Source organism: Symphodus melops (assembly GCF_947650265.1).
Source record: "Symphodus melops genome assembly, chromosome: 15".
Classification (NCBI taxonomy): Eukaryota; Metazoa; Chordata; class Actinopteri; order Labriformes; family Labridae; genus Symphodus; species Symphodus melops.
Window position 1 is genome coordinate 1,678,324 of NC_136705.1, and position 21,829 is coordinate 1,700,152.

At 49.1% G+C, this 21,829-nt stretch overlaps 1 protein-coding gene across 4 annotated transcripts in view; it reads right to left on the reverse strand.

Moving 5' to 3' along the window:
- Positions 1–1,710: 1,710 nt before the first annotated feature.
- Positions 1,711–21,829, reverse strand: part of mymx (myomixer) — a 30,683-nt gene continuing 10,564 nt past the window's right edge. For 2 of the 4 annotated variants that reach the window (XM_079362572.1, XM_079362569.1), the window contains 23 exons: positions 16,435–16,583; positions 16,235–16,319; positions 15,624–15,773; positions 15,195–15,344; positions 14,480–14,736; positions 13,446–13,581; positions 13,063–13,266; positions 12,517–12,669; positions 10,774–10,991; positions 10,107–10,290; positions 9,858–10,013; positions 9,402–9,746; positions 9,123–9,242; positions 5,430–7,331; positions 4,997–5,134; positions 4,830–4,904; positions 4,674–4,760; positions 4,452–4,543; positions 4,278–4,363; positions 3,922–3,979; positions 3,634–3,830; positions 2,678–2,818; positions 1,711–2,576 (listed from right to left, as the gene is read on the reverse strand). In XM_079362572.1, the coding sequence (XP_079218698.1) occupies positions 2,308–2,576; positions 2,678–2,818; positions 3,634–3,830; positions 3,922–3,979; positions 4,278–4,363; positions 4,452–4,543; positions 4,674–4,760; positions 4,830–4,904; positions 4,997–5,134; positions 5,430–7,331; positions 9,123–9,242; positions 9,402–9,746; positions 9,858–10,013; positions 10,107–10,290; positions 10,774–10,991; positions 12,517–12,669; positions 13,063–13,266; positions 13,446–13,581; positions 14,480–14,736; positions 15,195–15,344; positions 15,624–15,773; positions 16,235–16,319; positions 16,435–16,583 (5,352 nt within the window). In that variant the 3' untranslated portion in view covers positions 1,711–2,307. The remainder of the gene's footprint in view (positions 2,577–2,677; positions 2,819–3,633; positions 3,831–3,921; positions 3,980–4,277; positions 4,364–4,451; positions 4,544–4,673; positions 4,761–4,829; positions 4,905–4,996; positions 5,135–5,429; positions 7,332–9,122; positions 9,243–9,401; positions 9,747–9,857; positions 10,014–10,106; positions 10,291–10,773; positions 10,992–12,516; positions 12,670–13,062; positions 13,267–13,445; positions 13,582–14,479; positions 14,737–15,194; positions 15,345–15,623; positions 15,774–16,234; positions 16,320–16,434; positions 16,584–21,829) is intronic. The other 2 variants (XM_079362570.1, XM_079362571.1) reach the window with 2 other exon arrangements.

Sequence of the window (21,829 nt, forward strand, 5' to 3'; positions counted from 1 at the left end):
AAAGCATGTTTTACGGTAAGACGGTTGAGTCACATGGAGCTCCGTAATGATTCACAGATTTCCGACCTGCATGATGAATGACTCTTCTCGTTGCTTTTGACAAATTTTCCACCACAAACGCAAAACTTCCCAGAGCTGCTTCTTCTCCACAAACCACTGGAGCTGCTGGATTCCTGTTTTACGTGCCTGCAAAGAGCACGCTGGGACATTCAGCCGGGGTCAGAACCAGAACATCTGTGTTGGTTTGTCTGTTTGTCCTGCTCAAGAAAACACTCACACTCGGCCCAGCTGTCCCGGACCGTCCTGAACCGACTTCCTGCCCGCCGCTCCAGGACTCACCGGGCCTCGCCGTGGTTACCTCTTTTTACATAACGCCAAAGAAGGCGTGGATGGACTTTCCTCATCATTGGGGGGGATTTGTGAAAACACGTTTATAAAAACATTCAAACGCTTTATGTCCATTTGTTTTTTTCAACATCGAGAAGTTTCGTGAAAACATTTGCCAACTTTTCATCGAGCTCTTTCCACAATTTGTGCAGCACGTTATATAACCTCATGATATTTTTCACTCTCTTCATTAACTTTTCTCCGGCTGGCACCGAAGCCGTGAGGAGCTCCGACTTCCTGCTAAAAAAAGACGGATAGCACGTTGGATGACTTTTCTACCTTTTCCGTTACAAGTTAAAGTCGTCGTGTTTTCTTATTCCTGGGATTTGTTGTGTTTTTGCACAACAGCGAGTGTTTGTAGTATTCAGATTAGTCGAGCACGCTTTCAATGTTCCTCTGAGAATTTTTTTTTTTTTCCAACTCGTTACCAAATTGTTTACCAGAATCTTCCAAACTCTAAATTTGCAGCATTTTCTTCCCCGCTGCTTCCGTGCCTCTGAGGCCTTGTGAAGAATCACTGAATATTTTGTAATGCTAAACAGCAGATCAGACTTCATGTGATTTATTATGCAGACATAATGAACGTCTGACTCTCCCTGCATTCATGGACGTTCATGGACGCTTGATCTGTTTGAGTCGGGACGGGTTTTTAAACGTTACTCGAATCAAAGCCTGGTGAGGTTCATGAATCACAGACAGAGCACGCGGTCAGTTCAACATGTTTTAATATGAAGATCTTGGTGACTTACGAAACAAGCCGAGCAGTATCAAACTGCACACACACACGCACGCACACACACGCACACACACACACACACGGTTTAAGGAGGCTGTAAACGCTTGGTCACGACTGAATTAAGACGATGTGGTCGGAAGTTTACTTTTCATGAGCAGGAAGAAAAAAAACTTTATACAGAAACACGACAATCCAACGAAAAGAAAATCAAAGAAAGATGGGAATAAGACGTCTAAAATCTACGACTACACGTTGCAAGCACGCACACACTCTCACACACACATTACTATACTGTCACACTCACGCACACACTCTCACACACACATTACTATACTGTCACACTCACACACTCTCACACACACATTACTATACTGTCACACTCACGCACACACTCTCACACACACATTACTATACTGTCACACTCACGCACACTCTCACACACACATTACTATACTGTCACACTCACGCACACACTCTCACACACACACATTACTATACTGTCACACTCACACGGCACGTACAAACACACACACATTACTATACTGTCACACTCACACGGCACGTACAAACACACACACTTGCCAAAAGAAGAGAAACACTGAGGGTTTATTAAACGATATTAAAACACACATGAAACACTCGGCAGCTCTTCGGATCATAAATACGCTCAGTAGTAGTGATTCTTTTTTTTTAATGTGTTTCATCAAACTGGTGCACTGCACATCAGAAAATATTCCTTTAACCCACAGACTGTAAAAAAGAAAAAAAAGATGGACAACATAACGGCTCCTTGAAAGGGAAGCCAAACATTTTAGAGCGCCCCCTCCTGGCTGGCTGGATAATAGGTCATAAGCTCCGCCCACTCCGTGTAAAAACTCACATTGGATAAATACGTAAAGTTCTCATCAGGCTGATCTGAGTTATAATTAGTTATTGAAGGTAGAAAAGGGGAACGACGTCATGATTGACAGCTCTGTTGACCAGTGAGGCTCCGGTGTGCTGCGAGTCGCCTTCAAACTCAACACCACGATCTGAACCCACCTGAGCGACCTTTGACCTTTTAACAGGAAGTTAACTGTGAGTTTTGGTAAGAGGAAGAGTCTAAACTTCAGCTGCAAAACTTTCTGAAGTAATCGCTTGTTTGTATGACAGGAAGTGAAGACACGTCGTCCATCTTTATAATCTCAGACGTCCCTCTTTCCAAAGAACTTTTTGAAGACGGACTTGTTGCGTGGACGCGGCAGGCTGGTGAAGCTCCTCAGAGCCTGAGAGTCCTGACAGGCATCCTGCTGCCAGCCGGCTGAGGCCAGCAGGGGGCGCTCTGAGTTCCTGCTGACAGAAGAACTGTCTGAGGATTGGTCTCCGACTACCAGAGTCACACAGTAGTTTGAGGCGCTCTCCAGGCCTCGGCCCGCGGGAGCACGCCACATCGGTTTGATCCTCTGGAAAGTCGCTGAGAGGAAACAAAGACGGCACATGAGGAGTTAAAAAAAAATCAGCTGTTTATGATCCTGAGACTTATGAGATCATCCAGGTTAATAACTGTGAGCTCACCTGATGTGAAGGAGTGGGAGCGGCGCTTGTTGCTGAGCCAGTCCTGATCGCCGCAGACCGGGGAGCGAGGAGAAACGGAGACGTTTTCTCTGGATGATCCAGACAGACGGTGAGTCATCGTCTGCTTTAAACCGTCGTCATCTGCACAGAGAGACAGACGCTTATTGTAACATTTACAAACACCGAAGGACTTCAAGAAAAGCTTCCATATTTAATAAAGCTGACGAGTGGATTATGTTTGGTCAGAAGGCGGTAAAATGTGACCTTCAAGTTCTCGAGGTTTGACGGAGATTTCGAAGAATGTAAATAAACTTAAAATAAAATGTAAAAAGAAAAACAAAAGTTCAACAGCTTTTAAAGACGAGTTATTATGCTGCTTCATTTCTTTTATACGTCCACGTCATGTTCAGATTCAACATTAAAGTAACTCTGACCCCTAGTGTTCAAAATGGGTACTGCACTGAGAGCTGCCTCCCTCCTCTCTCGAGTGGATGCCTGATACAAACTGTTGTATTTATTTAATTAAAGATGTATTATTAGAATTATTTTGAGCACATTGATTGTAAATTAAAATATTTTAAATAAAGTTTGTTGAAAACATTCAAATAGCAGACTCTAAATGTGTGTTTTTGGTTTAATGCATGTCAGCGCTGCAGTATAACGACACCACAGCTCCCCCTAGTGGTTCAAAGTTCCCCTGCAGCAGCCTCTCACGTTCTCTGTGGTCAGAGCACTTACAGAGCAGGTTGAAACACCACAGCGCTAAATCAAATCCTGGATTCAATTTGTAAGCCAACAGCTCCCTCGGGGGGAGGAGCGGAGCTGATGAAGTCATCGAGGAGATGAAATGAGTAAAAGTCCTGTTGGATCAATAATCACGGCGGCGGTCTCAGAGGGGATGAACGGGAGCGAACAGAGGAGGGCGGAGCGCGTGGACGCTCTGCACAAAGTCTCACCACAGCAGCTCGACTCCGCCTCCACGCTCCTGACTCGTCCGTGCTGCCGGGGACTGAACTCTCGGGTGAGGACAACGATCTCTTTGGTTTGGGCGGCGCCCGGTGGTTTGTGAATGGGGAACGCGGAGGTGACATCATGCTGGGCGGGGCAGACGCATTTGGCGAGGCGGTGACAGGCGGAGCAGGCGGAGGGCTTTCTGGAAAAGAGCAAAGAAAAGTGATTTTAATAATCAGACGTCAACGCCGGGATGGGAAGCATTTAGAGACGGTGGAAGAGTCAGATCTTACAGGGAGGAGTCCAGATGAGCGGGAACGCCGGGTAACGAAGACGCAGACTCGTTCAGACCTTTGGAGAAAATCAAAACATGTCATTATGAAAATCAGGTTGTCGTGTGTATTTGTTTGTTGAGTCTTTATTATATATATTTATATAGTATATGCATCCATGCACACATTACTTCTCCATGTGGTTATATTCTGATTTAATTCCCTTTAATTATTCTGATTTGTTCGGGTCTTTTCTGCTGTTATTGGACGGAACAGCTGAAGAGACCGAGGTGGGATTCGAACCCACAGCTCTTGAGACGCCGTCACAGGTGAGTCTCCGCCCCTCTGTTTTATAAAGTGTGTTGTTTTTATCTCACCTGTGTTTGCTTGTATTTTCATCATCCACTTCTTCATCATGAATCGAGAGGAGGCGTTGAGCAGATACTCGGACCCGTCACGGAGCCTGAGGGTGAGAGAGGACGACGGTTAGACAGCTGACCACACGTGCAGAGTCTTCAGACTCGGTCACAGCGGTGCAGTCTGAGTCTCACCGGAGTCGCAGACAGTTGGCCTTTTTGGCGTACTCGGGTGCAGGCGTGCACTCCGCGCCCAGCAGGTTCAGCGGCAGACCGCACGCAGGACTCTGCAGCAGAAATTCACCACAACAAACATCATGAAATGCATTTGAGTGATTCTCCATGACTGCCTCCTTGAGCTGTGTGTGTGTGTGTGTGTGTGTGTGTGTGTGTGTGTGTGTGTGTGTGTGTGCTCACCCTCAGCGTGTCCTTCCTGTCCTGGTAGAAGCACAGCGTGTGTCTGCAGAGGACAGCGTGGTACGAGTTCCAGCTTCTGGAGGTCGCCTGTGAAAACGAGAGGTGAGTGTGTGCTGCTCACGGCCAGCTGTGACGCTCTGAGCGAGCCTTTCTTACTTTCTTTCCTCCAAACTGCAGCTTGTGTTTCCTCTCCAGCGTTCCCTCCATCGACTGCAGCTCAGACCTTCCACTCTGACAGGAATCAACACAACCACATTTACACACAAACAGAAACAAACACCTCGCTGCGAGCCGTGTTTCTGACCCATTGAATCCACTCTCACCAGGGTGATGCAGCGCCCTCTGGTGGACAACACGTCTTCCTGCGCCTCCTTGACGTCAGGGCTGTGAGAGGCTTTTCTCTGCTGACAGACGACGGCGTCCACGTTCATGTGAACTGACAGCAGACTGATCGACTGGTCCTGGTCAGAGAGAGAGGACAGAACATGAACCAAAGATTCTGACCTCACATCAACATTTATCTGTTTTCACTTCATGCAAAACATTTGAATTGACGAGGACTCACATGAAGGAAAGTTAAACTTCAAGTTCATCCAAATTACATGGAACAAAACCAGACAAGAACAAGACTGATTTATGACGCTTCCTAAAAGCTGCAGTTCCTCAAGTGTCCACTAGGTGTGCTAGGTGTCTCCTGAGCTAGTTCAGTCCCTGACCTTTAACCTCTGGTGCTGTTGTCTGTGATTTTGACCTCACCTTCACGCAGCCCGTGTCCCCCTCCTCCTCCTCGTCCTCTCTGTACTGATAAATGTATCTGTGATTGTCACAGACCTCCGGGAGCTTCAGTGGGTCGGACGCCGTCTCGTTCACCGTCACTGAGCTCTTGCCGGCTGGCTCTCTGTTGGGGAACGCCGCCCAGGACCTCCTGTCTCCGGCGGCCAGCAGGGGGAGCTGACCTTTCGACTCCTTGTTGTAACCAAGCAGACTCTGAATGTGGGAGGGCAGTCTGAACTCAGCCACCAGGAGGTTTGGCGCCGAGGCCGTGGCCAGGTTCCTGTAGAGGACTGCAGGGGTTTGAGGGGAAGGGGGGGGCGAGGGGGGCTGTGCGGGTTGGCGTGGGGGTTCGGGTTCATCCTGGTTGGGCTGATACATGATGTCCGAGCAGATACTCTGTCTGTAGTTACTCGTCTGGTTCCAGATGTCCTCCAGCTCCTCCTCTTCCTCCTCAAACTGCTGGTGGTCGAGGTGCACCGGCTCTGCTTCTGGATCGGCTGAGTTCGGCGTTGGACCTGGAGGACTCAGAGTGTCCCCCCTTCTTTTAGTGCGGTCCACGCCTTCCACCTCTAAGGACAGGAGCCTCCCCACCACCCCTCTGGGCTGCTCCGGACCCGGAGCGTCGCTGCAGAGCTTGATGCTGCTGGAGGTGGAGATCCCAGAGTCCACAGAGTCCTGACGAACACTCACGCTCACCGTGGACTTCAGGTTGACCACCATGTGAGACGCCTGGCTCTGACACTGGACACCGGGACCGTCCTCATGCAGACCGTGGCCTCTCGAACATTTATGGTACATGTGTCCGTTCAGGTCTTTAATGAGCGTGTGCACATTCAGGCAGCAGTGTTTTTGCTCCGTGTGGGGTTGGTTGACATAAATAGGGAGCCGGCTGGTGTCATCTCCATCAGCTGGACTTGTTTGAACCTCTGGGGTCATTTTGACCCGCTCCTGCTCTGCGTCCTCCTGCAGACGCGGCACAGCGTGCTCCTCGCTCTCCTCTGGAGACGCAGGAGGAGGTGGTGTTTGGAGGCGAGCGTCCCCATCAGGGAGACCTCTCGCTGCCACGGTTGAAGACGGGGCTTCAGAAGAGCTCAGATCTGTGGCTGCGTGCGTGACGGCGGCCGCTGCAGCAGCTGCAGCAGCTCGAGTCTGTTTGAAGGAGCTCAGGTTTGAGTGTCTCTGTGAGAGGGGGTCTGGATCGGTCCCTGCTCCTGCTTTAGACTCCGGCGGGGCGATCGTGATGATGTCCTGGATGCTGGGGAGGAGCGTCATGTCTCGAGGGAAGTCGAAGCTCAACACGGAGCCCAGAGAGAGGAATCTGCAGTGAGTTCTGACGGGGTTGGACGACAGCAGGTTGTTCGTCCCCTCGGAGACGGCGTACGGAGTGATGCTGTCCTCTCCCGCACACTCTGTGTCGATGTCCTTCAGCAGCGGGTTCTTCACGTAAGCCGAGGCTTCTCCTCCATCCCTGCCCTTTGGGGAACTCTTCTTCCTCCTGGCTTCCTTCAGAGGCCACGTGTGCGTGTCGTACGTGAACGTCTCGTAGTCGTACTGACTCCGCCCCTCTCGCTGCTCCTCCACTCCCATGATCTTTTGAATGGTGTGTCTGCGAGCGTCCCGTTTCCTCTTCCTCTTCTTGCCCATCCTCTTCAGGCTGCTGAAGATGGAGCCGCTGGTCGTCGGGTGGAAGGTGACGTTGGCCGTCTGAGGTGCGGGCGCCGAGGATGACGGCGTGGAGGAGGAAGAGGAAGAGGAGGAGGAGGATGGAGAGAAAGTAGGGGAGGCGGAGCCTGCGGAGCGGCTCTTTTGGCGGGGCAGGGTGATGCTCTCGTACACTGGCGCCGCACACAGGTTGTTATCCTTCACATGCAGGTAGGTACTCACCTGCAAAAACAAGAAGGATGCTCATCACTCAGACTGCACATGCTTTATGCTAGCACATGCTTTATGCTAGCACATGCTTTATGCTAGCACATGCTTTATGCTAGCACATGCTTTATGCTAGCTTTTAATACGTTACCTTTTAGTTCCCTTTCTACTGTTTTTAACTGTATATTTTATGATTATTGTAATGTGTAAAGATCATCTTTAAAAATGCTTACAAATAAAATGTATTATTTATCATTTATCAAAAAAAAACAGAGCTTCATATTTGATTGTAAAGACTCAAACGTCTCCTGCTGCTCCGTGTCTGTTGAATGTGACACAAACACACTAAACTGTGTTAAAACACTTCACACTGTGCAAGAACAAGACAGATGGAATAAGTTAGACATGAGGAAAGACAAACTGTTGAAGACAATCAGCTACCATACAAACCTCACACATCAACGCAGACTGAAGAGCAGAGATGCGTTTACACGGCTGCAGACGGTAATCAGAATCACATGTGCGTGCACATGCCGTCATATGCAGCTGTAACGCTTTGACCTTCCAACTCTGTGACTAATCTCGTGTTTCTGTGGAAGCCCCAGACTATAAATCACTGCGTGCAGTCTTTGACTAAGTTCAGCACCAGTTCCCCGCCTGATGACGGCGCCTGTGTTGGCGTCCTGCTGGGAGCCATTTTGCAGCAGAGATCAGTTATTTAACACTTCGGTGGCAGCAGAGCAGGGTCACCTCGGGGTCGGGGTGAAACGACAGAGGGGGGGGAGAGAGAGAGAGTCTGTCAGCATTCACAGCAGGAGGTGGAGTGAGTGTGCGTCTCTGACTCGTCACCCTCTTTCTGTCTCTGTCATCAGAGCTTCCAGACTCATGAGACGAGTCCAGCTCCAAAGAAAAGTTTCATCAGAGGAAAGTTGGACTGGAGGCGCGCTCATTAATTGTCTGAGTGTCTGCGGGGGATTTCTTCATTCCTCTGACGAGCTGACAGATGATTGTACGGAGAGCTCGTCGTCTTTAGTCTCCAAACTGCAGAGACACACTTTGTTTCTCCACTTCACTTTCTGAAAGTGTGAATCCTAAATCTTTGAAACACAGTTTGACTGGAAATGAATATTTAACATCGGGTATAAAAACATGTTGACGCTCGGCTGATCAGGGATCAGACCGGCCTCCGCGGCTCCGGACTTGAATGAGTTCTTTGCAGACGTGGTGCCGTGAGGCGTCGTCGAGGTGTCTGCTGGTTGCTACGGGTAACCACGATCAAAAAAAAACGTATTGTCAGTAACACCACAGCCTGCTGTCGACCAAACACGCTCACGACAGAGCGCTGTGATTGGCTCAAAGTCCCTGCACTCTTTCAACATGTTTATGCTAAATCTGTATTTATAATCAAACTCTTAAAGCATTCAGTCGTGTTGTTATGTCTGTTTTTAATGTCAAAGACCCGGTTCATTTGTTTCCTGACGGGAAGCCTTTCAGTCTCTGATTGGTTAAATATCTGCGGTTCAGTTTGAAATGATGCATTTTACAGAGAAGTGTTTTTTTTTTCACAGCTGCATTGACCCTGTCGATGGTGTCTGTGCACATTAACAACACTTTAGCTTTCGTTCTTTCCCCCCCGGTGTGCAGACAGGGCACCAGCAGCCTGACTGAAGCTCGTTAACAGGAGTTAGTAAAGCATGCTGCCCCCCCCCCCGCCCCCCCCCTGAAAACAGCCACCTCACACAGCATGCAGCCCCAGCACACTTTGAGACGCAGCATGCAGCCGCAATTCACAAACGCGCAATTTACCTCGTTTGCACTCTGCCGATAAATCTTTTTCTTTCGCTTTAAACTACCCAAAGTGTTTTCCAAAAGGCCCTGGCAGCGCCTCCAAAAGTTTTTACAGGCAGAAGGCTGAGGCACAGTGAGCTGAGGGAGAAAAGGAGGATGTGAAGGTGAAGAGAGGGAGGAATGAACAGCAGCAGGAGGTCCCATGCAGCTTCGACAGAGAAGGAATGCTGCTGCTGTATTTCTACAGAGAAGTGTGAAGACAGTGATTTGTATCTGAGTGCAGACTGTTTCTCTCACCCTGTGCACAGGCTCAAAGCTCTCATCCACCACAGGTGGGTCCAGCACCTGAACATGGCTGTCCCCTGTGTTTGCAAAGCTGAGGATGAGGTTCACTGTGCCCCCTAAGGCAGGAGTGCTGGGGTCTTTGAGGACCACAATAGCCGGTTTGGGGGACTCTGAGGAGGGAGCGGAGGTCTCGCCGCCTGGTGGTCCGATGCTTTTCATGACCTCGTACCCGTCCTCGTGCTGCTTCTCCTCTGAAGGCTGCAGGGAAGGAGGCCGGCTGTCCTTCTGTCCGTCTTCATCAGAGGTGAGGGCTGGGGGCTGATGGGAGACGTAGTCCTCTATCTCGGGAGCTGGACTCTTTGTAGGAAGCAATGGAAACAAAAAAATAAACATTTACAGCGGTCGATGAGAACTTTATCTGTACCCATTATGTTTTTAGTTTAAAGCTGAGCTGTGTCTTGAGGCTACCTCTGTTCTCGGAGAGCACATTGTGGCCTCTGAATAAATGTTATCCTGTGGAAGCTCCTGTTTGCTCTGTTTGTGGAGCCACTGCTGTTTCTGAGCCCTCCAGTGCACCAAGATCCATCCGAGCATGCTCCTCAGCTCCTCCATGCGCTCTTTGACCTGCAACACATGACTCAGGGTTTGGAAAGGCCGGACCCCAAATGAAACCAACAGTACAAGTGAATATTTGAGAGGGTGTGTAATCCCACTCACCATCTGTCTGAGATGGTGTTCTTTGTCCAAAATGTTCCTCCCCGAAGCCACCAGCTCATCAAACTCCTCAAACTTCTGCTCGATCTGCAGGTCCAGCTCCGCAGCCAGCGGCATCTGCCCGTCGCTCCCCAGATGCAAGGCAGCGTCAGAGAAAATGTAGGACCTGGTGTCTTCAGTCCATGAGCTGCTCAGAGGAGGAGGGGGGAGGGTGAGAATAAGCAGACGCTCCCTAATAGTGCAGACATTCATCGCCTTGTCACACTCGGCACAGGAAACTCCAGCTGACCTCCTGAGCACATCTTCAATTATTCATGTCACCAGGGACCTGTGCTTAACCACCAGAACATCCTGTTCTCTTCATTCGGAGACGTCGTAATGGGCAGATGTTCTCATTCACAATTACGAAAGAAAATCTGGTCAGGGAAGGGGCCACAGCATCCCCACGCCGCCCTGCTTACAAGGGGGCGGGGCTAAAGAACACGACAGCGTAGTATCTCAAAATATTTTATTATTCAATCATTAAGATGCAAATGAAACCTTTTGTGAGCAGGAAGTTAAAACTGTGTTTCTTTAAAACACGTCCAGACTGATGACCATCAGTGCAGCTGGAGGTTATAACTTGTAATGCATGTTATCACATGACTCAGACTCCCTCTTCTCTGCTTACATCATCGCCAGGTAGCTGGTGAAGAAGTCCTGGAGCTGCACAAACTCGTGCACACGTGATCTGTTCTCCCTCAGGCTCCTCCCGAGCTCCGTCCAGCCCTGCAGCATCGCCCCGATCTTTGCCCCGAGTACGTGCACCTTCCCTGGGCACAGCTCCTCCAGCCGAGAGGCCCGCTCCTCCACCTCCTTCACCTCCTCCCTGATGACTTCATAGACCACCTGTGGAGAGTCGCACTAAATATCCATCATGTCCCATCATGCACTTGTAGCTCTCAGACAGCCTGCATGACCTCATCAAGGCTTTTTGCATATCACTCAGCTGCAGAGCCATATGGTCTACATATGAGCCGCCACGCCAAAGCAAGCTCCCGCTGTGTGTTCTCCCTTTGACGAGCCGTAATTAATATGGTGTTGACTCTGGGAAGTGTAGTCCACGATGTTTCTCAGCTACAGTGAGTCTGAACACGGAGCCGTGGATGCCAGTCTGCTGACGACACGCTTATTTCAGTTTGAGAGATTAGCTCATTTCTGCTCTTCAGTCGTATCAAGTCCAGACAGCTGTGTGTGTGTGTGTGTGTGTGTGTGTGTGTGTGTGTGTGTGTGTGTGTGTGTGTGTGTGTGTGTGTGCGATACACACCACGCTGCCAAAAAATGACTCACACACAACTTTACCATCAACCAAACTCACACCTCCAAACCATGGAGGCAAAACACACCCCACCTGATATTCACACACACACACACACACACACACACACACACACACACACACACACACACACACACACACACACACACACACACACACACACACACACACACACACACACACACACACACACACACACACACACACACACACACACACACACACACACACACACACACACACAGAAAAACAATGACTCACACACGTGTAAATAAACATCCTGTGTGAATAACAAACTTTTGAACGCTCTGTGTGTGTGTGTGTGTGTGTGTGTGTGTGTGTGTGTGTGTGTGATTGTTTATGGTGCAGTTTATGCTGTAAATCAAAGCAGGGTGGGCTGGCCCATTTTTAGATGTGAGAAAATCTGGCACAACAGGAAACAGGCGGTGGAACAATGTGTTAGAGGAAAGGGAGTTAAGTGTGTGTGTGCGTGTGTGTGTGTGTGTGTGTGTGTGTGTGTGTGTGTGTGTGGGGGGGGGAGCTAAACTCGAGGGTCCAGAATCCAGAGACATGAAGCAAACACAGCAGTGCTACAGCTGCAGTTCCTCCAGTGTCCACTAGAGTCTGTCTCCTGCAGTGAGTCAGCCTCCATAGAGCTCTATGTTAAAACAAACATGTTTACAGCCTGGTATAAAAACAGTTTGTGTCTCTAGAGCTCGTTTCTCTCTTCAGCTGTTCCGCCTGAATGTTTCTACAACTCACCTGTTTACATTATATTTAGGCTTAAAGGGATGTAGAGTAAGGAGGCGTGGCCTATTTGAGTGACAGGTGGGAGCTGCTAGCTGTCCCCTCAGCTGATTCAGTCTCTGACCTTTGACCTCTGGGTGTGTTTGTGCTGTTGGAGCCTTTTGGAGATGAGTTCCTGTAAATAGACTAATAATCTGTCTCTCTCTCTCTGTGAGCTGTTTTTTATTTACATGTTAGCAACGATTAGCAGCTAACCGAGTCTGTGACTGTTAGCTCGTTCAGCGTTTGTTTTAAGCATCCATGTTGACTCAAAGAAAACAGCAGACGATAACAACGAGAAGAAATCACCTCCAGTCCGTCCAGTTTCATCTGCAGGGCGTCGATGCCGCAGTGCTCGAGGTCGCACTGCACGGCCATGTCCGTCTCCCTCTCCAGGATGTCCAGACTGAGCTCTTTGCTGCAGGACAGACTCTCCTCCACTCGGACCACCAGGCTGGCATGCTGGAGAGGCACACGCAGCCCGTCATTAAGTCATTATGCTTCACTGTGTATTATTTGTTTTCCAATGAGAGCCACATTGCAAATTAGTGTTTAAAATGGTGTCATGGAGTCCTCCGCTGGCGTGTGTGCATGTGCTCGTCTGACATGTGAGCAAGAATAAAACGAATTAGTGCAAAAACACTCATGCGAGGAGGAGGCCTATTAAAGTACACAACCACAGACAAAAGCAAACCAGATGTGGCTCTATTGGTTTGTGCAGCTGTTTGTGCCAAAAGCAGAGACTTCAAACCAGTTCGGCATCGTCAACTACCGTTATAAACAAACATTTTAAAAATGAACTACGACAAGAGCGCTCATCATTTAGAGAGCTTCAGCCGACTCTCCTCTCCTGACCTTTCTCAGCAGCTCCTGCACGGCCTGATCGTGGCTCTGAGATCGCCCTCTTTCTCTCACGGTGTCGTTCAGCATCTCGACAGCCTCCCGGAGTTCCTCCACGGGGTCTCCCATGCTTTCAATCAGGGGCTCTCCACCGCTGCTGCTGCTGCTGCTTTGGAGTCCCAGCAATGTGGGAGCAGTGGAGATCTCGCTGTGAAGAGGCTGGAGAGAGAGAGAGAGAGAGAGAGAGAGAGGGTCCAGTGTAAAGAGATGCAAGACAAGACACTGCTAAATTTAAAGACTGTCTTCGAGCGTCTCCTTATCTTCACAGGGTCAGTGTCTGAGACCTCGCACAATATCTCAAAACCAACCAATGACAACCAATGACGAGCTTTCCTCACCTGGCCGAGGCTGTATCGACTCCCGCCCAGCTCCTGACTCTCCTCCAGCTCAACGCGCTCCAGAAACTCTGTCAGCATCCGCGTGTCCTGCAGCTCTGAGCTCTGCTGGGTCAAGGCGCTTTGGACACGATGATACCTGGGACACACACACACACACACACACACACACACACACACACACAAACCAGCAGGAATGTTTCAGTGACCAGCTACACTATAATCCACATCCGTATATACACGGCTGCATCCCTCAGAGAGAAACACATTACAGAGACCACATGCAGCATGTCACTGTGCTGGAGTGCTGCTCATGTAATCATACATCATATAAACACATCCTGTACTGCAGGGCATGAAGGTGCTCGCTCCGTGCACAGTTTATATTAGCCATGGAAAAGGGAGACATTTCAAAGAGTATTTTCTGCAGGAGAAATGAGCCCTGAGCTGCTTATATGTTGTGTTAAATAATGACATCATCACAAGTGTCCTGCAGCTGCTGAGAGGGATCCTCTACCTGCGAAGACGAAAGAGGGGTCACCCCCCCCTGCCCAACCTGCCGGAAACACTCAAACTGAAGCCTTTCCATTTCCTTGTTTGAGTTGGTGGTCTTTGCAGCATCATCAGGTCTGTGCAGAGCCCCCCACAGAAAGGTGAGTCCTGTTAGAGACACTGTGCTGGAGAGTCTGACACAAACTGACCAGCTGTGGGTAAAGTGCATGTCAGGACTGAGGGGGAGACGCTCTGCACTCAATGAGCGCATGGAGAGATTTCTTTTGCCAACTCAGAGAACCAAACACATCTTATGGCTGTATATTTTCTGTCGTTTATGGGGTGAAATTGTTTGTGTTAAATCAAATCTGGGGACTTTATGAATAAGCTCTTCCACGTCCCAACCCGTCGACCTGTTGGAAACACTGACATGTTTTATTCCCTGACAACACTGACGAGTGAAACCTCTGGAGGGGAAACGTTCACATCATAAACACGAGCTCCCCCGATGATTGACGTCCTGGGAATCCCCCACAAAAACTCACTTTCTCTCCACGTCCTCCATGCGAGCCGGCAGGCCTCGGGTGTGTGGGTGACTGTGCCCCTGGAGACGGTCCACCTCCTGCCTCAGGGTGCTGAGCTCCACACTGCGAGCTGCCACCTCCTCCTCCAGCAGACAGCTCTCCCTCTCCGCCGCGCTCATGGTCTCGGGGTCGCCGGCCAGCGCGCACTCCTTCAGGGAGAGCTCCACGGACTCCAGCCAGGCCTCCAGGCTGCCCAGGGCCTGCAGCACTTTCACGACCTTCACAGAGGAATCACGCAGAGAGGTTTGCAAGTGAGTCAGTGAACTGCAAAAACAAACAGAGTTGATGTTCTATACAAAGGGAACAGCGGTGGGTTTACCTAATGGAAGTGGACCATGCTGTGACTTACATCTTCGCTAATAAAACACTCATGCTTTCCAGCTGAGTCATCAATCTGGGTGGATTTTCAGCTTTTTTTCCATCCCATAATTGAATTATATGGCGGCGCAATTTATATGCTTTGGATTAGCTTCATAAATTATGGATGTATACCACTCTGCCTGCCAATTAAGGTGGTAAAGATGAAAGTGCATGAGCCTCACAATGAGAGAGCTGATCCAGGATCATCCGTCATAACCATAAATCCCCCCCCCCGCCCCCGATAACTCCGGAGGTTACTCACTTCCCTCCGTGTGACTCAGGAGCTCCTGCGGCGAGGCGTTTCATGAACTCTTACCCTGAAGCCCAGCTCCTCCGACGCCCTCAGAAACACGCCGTTCCTCTGGTGCCTCCTCCTCAGCTCCTCCCACAGGACCTCCAGCTGGCCCAGGAACTCCTCGATCCTGGCGCCGCCCGGGTGCTGGGCTCGGACCAGCTCGCGGCCCTCCTGAGGAAGCGGCGTTAAAGCGATCAGAGCATGTGGTGACTGAGGACTGGGCGATCGTGCTGAGAAATGTCGAGCTAATCTGACGTTTGTGGCGAGTTGAGCCGTCTCGGATGAAATGTCAGCTCATTATTCGATTAATACAGCAGCCAGGCCCGGTCTGCAACATGTGGGGGATGTGGCCCGGTCTGCAACATGTGGGGGATGTTTTCATTCGGGGCATCCATCCAGTTCTTATGTTCCTCAGACAAACCCTGAATTTGACAGTGTGTTTTGGCTCACCCTTTTGACCACCTCGATCCTGGCCCTGTTGCTGAGGATTTCTTGTTCCAGAGCGTGCTGACGCCGCCGGGCCGCGTCCAGGCCCTGGAAGCTGGCTATAGAACACACCTGCGTGGCCATGGACACGTTGTCCTTGAGCCAGGACAGAGTCTGACAGAAAACGGGTCAAGGGGAAACACAAGGCAGAATATTTTATAATGCACGTTTGAAAATGAAGCTTTACATAGCGCACAAAAAATATAATCAATAAAGTATAAATTCATGTTGAAAATAGAATTAAAGGAAGTCTAATAGAGCTGCAGCACAGGTTACTACAGCATTAACAGAGAACATCTATCTATCCATTATCTATACTGCTTCCATTCGGGGTTGCAGGGGGCGGGACTGGCTGCCAGCCAATCACAGGGCTGACATTTAAAGACACTCAACCAGGTAAACGCGTTTCTTTTAAATCTCCCAAACATTTGTATAACATAACATATTGTCTGTGACTACTTACAGTGTTATAGTGTTTTTTTGGTTTTAACATTCGTTGTGTTGAGTGTGGAATAATGACATGATTGGATGATGTAAAGGTAAATGTGGGCGTGGCCTGTGGGGGTTCAGGTCACCTTGTCAGCAGACACGGTGAACTTCTGGAGCTGAGTGTGGAGCTGTGTGTGGCCTCGCGGGGCGGAGCCAGGCCTCGGCTTCCTGCTGCAAAGAAAACACTGACATGTGACTCCAATTATGACTTACATAAAAAACCCTTATTATGTAAGTCACACACACACACACAGAGAGAGAGAGAGGGGGGGGGGGGGGCTGTCACCTTTCCCCCTTCAATGGATCTAGTCTGACTATGACATCATCAGCGGAGGCCGGCTCGCCTCCCGTGGGTGACGAGGTGCGGTTCACTGATTGCTGCTCTGAGATTTGGCTGCTGGGAGATCTCGCACTGATCCCACATTCAGCAGAACTCTGCGGACAGAAGAGGAAGAAGAAAAAAAAGACGTCTTCAGGAAATAATCCAAAAACAACTCGTAGATTTGTGGATGTCTTTAGTTTGAATGTGAGGAAGGATCACAGACACGTTAAAGGAACAATAATATAAGTCCAGTGTGTCCTGTGTGAATGTGTGTGTGTGAGTCCTGACTACAGTGAGGGAGAAGTGTGTTGTTGTCAGAGCTGTGTTTACATGGACGGGCTGACTCCTCCCCTTGTGTATAAAAGCTGCTTGAGTCAAGAAGAAGAACATACTCACTGATTATTTGGATGAAGAGTTTTTACATCATTCTGTGTGAAGTGTTTATTTTTGATCCAATCAGGATCCAGATTCTTTAGAAGTTAAAGTTCCTGATTTATTTTAAACTTTTGTTTTTTGCACAAATAAAGAAGTGGCTGGAGCAGATCGACATCAGGACACGTGAGCGACGCTTCGTGTGTCTCCAGCTGCTCAGGTGGAGGCTCCGTCAGACAGCGAGGGCGCCGCTGCAGCTCGCCGCTAACGTGAGCGTTCCAAAGAGGCTGGACGGCGCGTTGAGCCGCCGCCGAGGCCAAACGAAGTCTCCTGCAAACTTTCTAACAAAGCTCGACTATTCTGTGTGAAATAAACCAGAGCTGACTGAAGGCAGAGACCATTTCTCCTTCAAGGTTTGTAACGAAAACACTGAAGATGCCTTTATGAAAGACGACATGAGACCCAACGCTTCACCGCCTCACCGACAACAAAGACACATCGCAGACTCTGTGAACCCCTCGTTAAACGTCAGACGTGCTTGTTCAGCCTTGGACTGGGATTTCCAGGCCGAAGTCTGTAGCGGAGTTTTGAGCGAGGTCAAAGCCAAAGCTGCAGACCTCGTGTTTGTGCAGAAATATATCAAAGACGTCAACAGCCACTAAGCCTTTTTAACAAGCGTCGGAGTGCTTTAAAGGTTGGCCAAAGGGCCGTGCGGAGGGGTTTCCACACTGAGCAACACGTGTCTGGCCCAGCACACAGAACACAGCAGGATTTCCTGGTGGCAGGTCCGGTTCACTGTCTGAGTCATCGGACGGCGAAGAAACGTGGAAAACAAGTCAAGCCGTATTCTTTGTTACTGTTTGTACATCAGTCTTTTTTAATTACACATGAGAAGGAAACCAGAGGTGACGTGAGCTGGCTTACTGCTGAAAGAGTTCAGTTCTGAACCAACGCAAGAACAAAACATCACTAATACTAATTATTATTGTTCAATAACTAATTTCAAACTGTCATGTTTGGTGTTTTTTGTTTGTTTGTTTTTTTACATGAACAAGATTTAAAAACCAGCAGGGGGCTCTCAATCACAACAATAACAAAAAGATGACGTTGATGAAAACAAACTTGACCGTCGTCATGACGACCGTTTGAAACCAACCTGTGAAAGAGAATAATGTTTACAGACGAGCTGATGTACCCGAGTATAATTTACATGAGGTTTTTTTTTTTTTTTTTTTTTTTAAATCACAGCAGCAGCTCTTGCTCCCTAATGCAGCGGCCATCCAGCGTTTCCATGGCAACGATAAACATGTTGCATCTTTCATGGCGGCTCCATGCTCTAACTTTAAAGTGAAGGATTATTCTACCTTTAATAACTGCTGGAAATATTTCAGGTGATGGAATTTGAAGTATATAAATCAGAATTTTTGTTTTATTTAAATATTTTAGTGTCTTTAACTTCCTTTGCTTAGCAAAGTAAAAGTTCTGTAACATTCTTTAAAGTTGGCATTTGTCAGTCATTCTGTGTTAATTGTTCGGTTTAAAATAACGTCTTTAACATGTGCCAGTAAAAACAGAGCTGACACACGCACGGCGCTCTGCAACAATCAGCGAGGCAAAAATATGCAGCGCTCAAAGGTTTCACGGCAGAGAAATTAGAAACGCTGAATTTCCACGACGGCCAAAAAGCACAAAACAGCCATTAATAAAAGTGTTTTATGGAGGAGCTTGAATTTAACCACGTTATTTACTGAGAGCGCTTATAGAAGAAATGAGTCACCGAGTTGGAGGAACGTGTCGCCTCCAGCGTGAGGCAGTAAAATGAAGGGCTCGACCATCACTCACTGACATGCCAGTCAGTGCATAGAGCAGCCATCATCAGCCCAACGACCCAGCTCACTGACGTCTCCCACTTCAAACTCCTCCTGTGGTGCACTCAACATCCAGTTCAGCCATACAAGAAGAAAATCAAACAGAAACCGCTCAGTGATTCGTTATGTCATATTTAATGGTGTCCGCCCAGTCGTCTCCTGTTCCAGCGTACTCTTCCCAGTCTGGTGATTTTGATCTGTTTCTGTCTCTCTGCATCGTGCTGCAAGGTGACGACAGCCAAGAACTATCACTTAGCACCAAGCCCATCTGGTCCGCAGCCCCGGCATCTGGCTGCAATTAGCCCGAGAAACAGACGATCTGCATGTTTACCTCCAGAAACAAGAGGCTGCACTGCTGCTGACTCCGAAAGAAGGACGTATAGGTCCGCGATGCATGGGAAACATCCGTGCAGACACTGAAACCTTTCTTTGTCTTCAATCACAGCACAGTGAAGCGCTGCGGTGGAGCTGCGTCTCTCACTCTTTAAAAACTCCAATTAAAAAATAAATAAAGCACAAACAGGAGCGCCGCAGAAACGATGTGACAAATGGCTTCGACTGTTCAAACGTTTGTGGCGCCTGCCTGCTGTTGAGTTTGGCCTTCGGGCTGCAGGGCTTTTGTTTTGAGTGTCTTATTAATCCCTCCATAAAAAGTAACGAGTGAGACAGACAAAGCACCCAGGTAACCAACAGCTAACAGCTAACAGCGCAATAAAGGCAACGACCGCAGTGAAAGTAGTCAGGGCAGCTGTGCCAACGAGCTGAGAGCATCCTGAGACGATCAGTGAGGCTGCTCTCTGCCCTGATCAGCTCCAGTCTCAGGTGCTGAGGCTGCTCTCTGCCCTGATCAGCTCCAGTCACAGGTGCTGAGGCTGCTCTCTGCCCTGATCAGCTCCAGTCACAGGTGCTGAGGCTGCTCTCTGTCCTGATCAGCTCCAGTCTCAGGTGCTGAGGCTGCTCTCTGCCCTGATCAGCTCCAGTCTCAGGTGCTGAGGCTGCTCTCTGCCCTGATCAGCTCCAGTCACAGGTGCTGAGGCTGCTCTCTGCCCTGATCAGCTCCAGTCACAGGTGCTGAGGCTGCTCTCTGTCCTGATCAGCTCCAGTCTCAGGTGCTGAGGCTGCTCTCTGTCCTGATCAGCTCCAGTCTCAGGTGCTGAGGCTGCTCTCTGCCCTGATCAGCTCCAGTCTCAGGTGCTGAGGCTGCTCTCTGCCCTGATCAGCTCCAGTCTCAGGTGCTGAGGCTGCTCTCTGCCCTGATCAGCTCCAGTCACAGGTGCTGAGGCTGCTCTCTGTCCTGATCAGCTCCAGTCTCAGGTGCTGAGGCTGCTCTCTGCCCTGATCAGCTCCAGTCACAGGTGCTGAGGCTGCTCTCTGTCCTGATCAGCTCCAGTCTCAGGTGCTGAGGCTGCAGAGCCACACTGACGGCAGGATGCTACACACGCTCAGCGCTGAGACCACGCGACCCGTGGAGTCTGTTTCACCTTTTCACCTGTGGTTGGAGGACAGGTCACCCACTAAATTCCACATTAATGATCACGATGTTTTCAATCACGTGATTCTTGTTGGGTGATGGTTTTTGAACAATGGCGGCGCCACACCTGTACATATCAATGCAGAGCAACTTCTTCCTGGGAATCAACCGAGCAACCTTAAAATGTGGCGAAGAGAGAGGAGACCCTCAGAGAGGACATCTAAGTAAGTCCAGAAGATCAGGTCGGTGGTCACAAAAGCTCCGGGTCAAGAAAAGGTCACGTGATCCCTCCCTCTCTCCTCCTAACACTTCCTGTCCCCCCCCAGGTGTCCGAATCAATAAAAGGAAAAACGGCCCAAAATAACTTAAAGAAGCGTTGCATTTCGGGACACCTCGAGACCGGGACAGGTTGTAAACACATTTAAAATGCTGACTTAAGAGACTAAATATAAACTTAATTACAGGTTTTTAACACACCACAGTCCTCCCCCCTCAAAATGACGCTAACAGTATTTCCTGCAGCAGCACCCACATCTTCACTAAAGAGCTGATCGGCGTCAGAGTTGAGGAATATCGTGTGTGAGGAATCCACATGTTCTGCAGATTATCCCCCCCCCCCGGCTCTGACCCCCCACATCACTCAGTGATTGACTTCCAGTCCAAAGACTGTGAAGCTTTGTTAAAAGCCAAGATGTCATTAAAGCATAAAGTGAAATTCTTGGATTTATTTGGTCTGGCCCGCAGGTCGAGCATGTTGTGCAGTCACGGCTTGACATTTTTCATGGAAACGTCTGGAATTCTTGTGCCAGGTTAAATAACACCTCTGAGGGCTTCCTGTGCCTCCGCAGGTCAAAGCAAGGAACGTTTGCAGACGAGAGAGAGAGAGAGAGAGAGAGAGAGAGAGAGAGAGAGAGACAGAGAGAGAGAGAGAGAGAGAGAGAGAGAGAGAGAGACAGAGACAGAGAGAGAGAGGGAGAGACAGAGACAGAGAGAGAGAGAGAGACAGAGAGAGAGAGAGAGAGAGAGAGAGAGAGAGAGAGAGACAGAGACAGAGACAGAGAGAGAGAGAGAGAGAGAGAGAGACAGAGACAGAGAGAGAGAGAGAGAGAGATAAAGATCGGCAGGAGAACCGAGAGCAAAGTCAAGATCTCATCTCCAAACGGGGATTGGACTGAAACACGTCGACAGGATTTCACAGACTGAACTCTGACAGATACTTAAATGTTCACTCGTGGTGCACTGAGACTGTGAAAAGTTTGATAAAGACACACTGACAAGAAACAAAACATCCACATTTCAGATTGTGTGGACCACTGAGTGCTCTCAGTTTATGAACTAAAAGGTCAGACATTACCAAGTCTACACAGGAGGAATATTTTTACACATTTACTGTAACTTCATCATGTTTTGAAGGTTCGAACGGAGCGGCATAAATAAAAATATTGACTCTCTCTCCCCTCCGAACCTTTCTGTCTCTCTTCAGCCGTCTTCTTTCCAATAAAGACAAAAAAAGGCCCCAAAATATCTTTCTAACAAATAACATATCTCCCTCTGAACATGTGAAGACATTTAAAAGCTTCTGACCTCGGCCCTTTGCTTTGTGTGTGTTCTCTATCCGGTGTGTTTGACAAAGATTGAAACCTCCTGG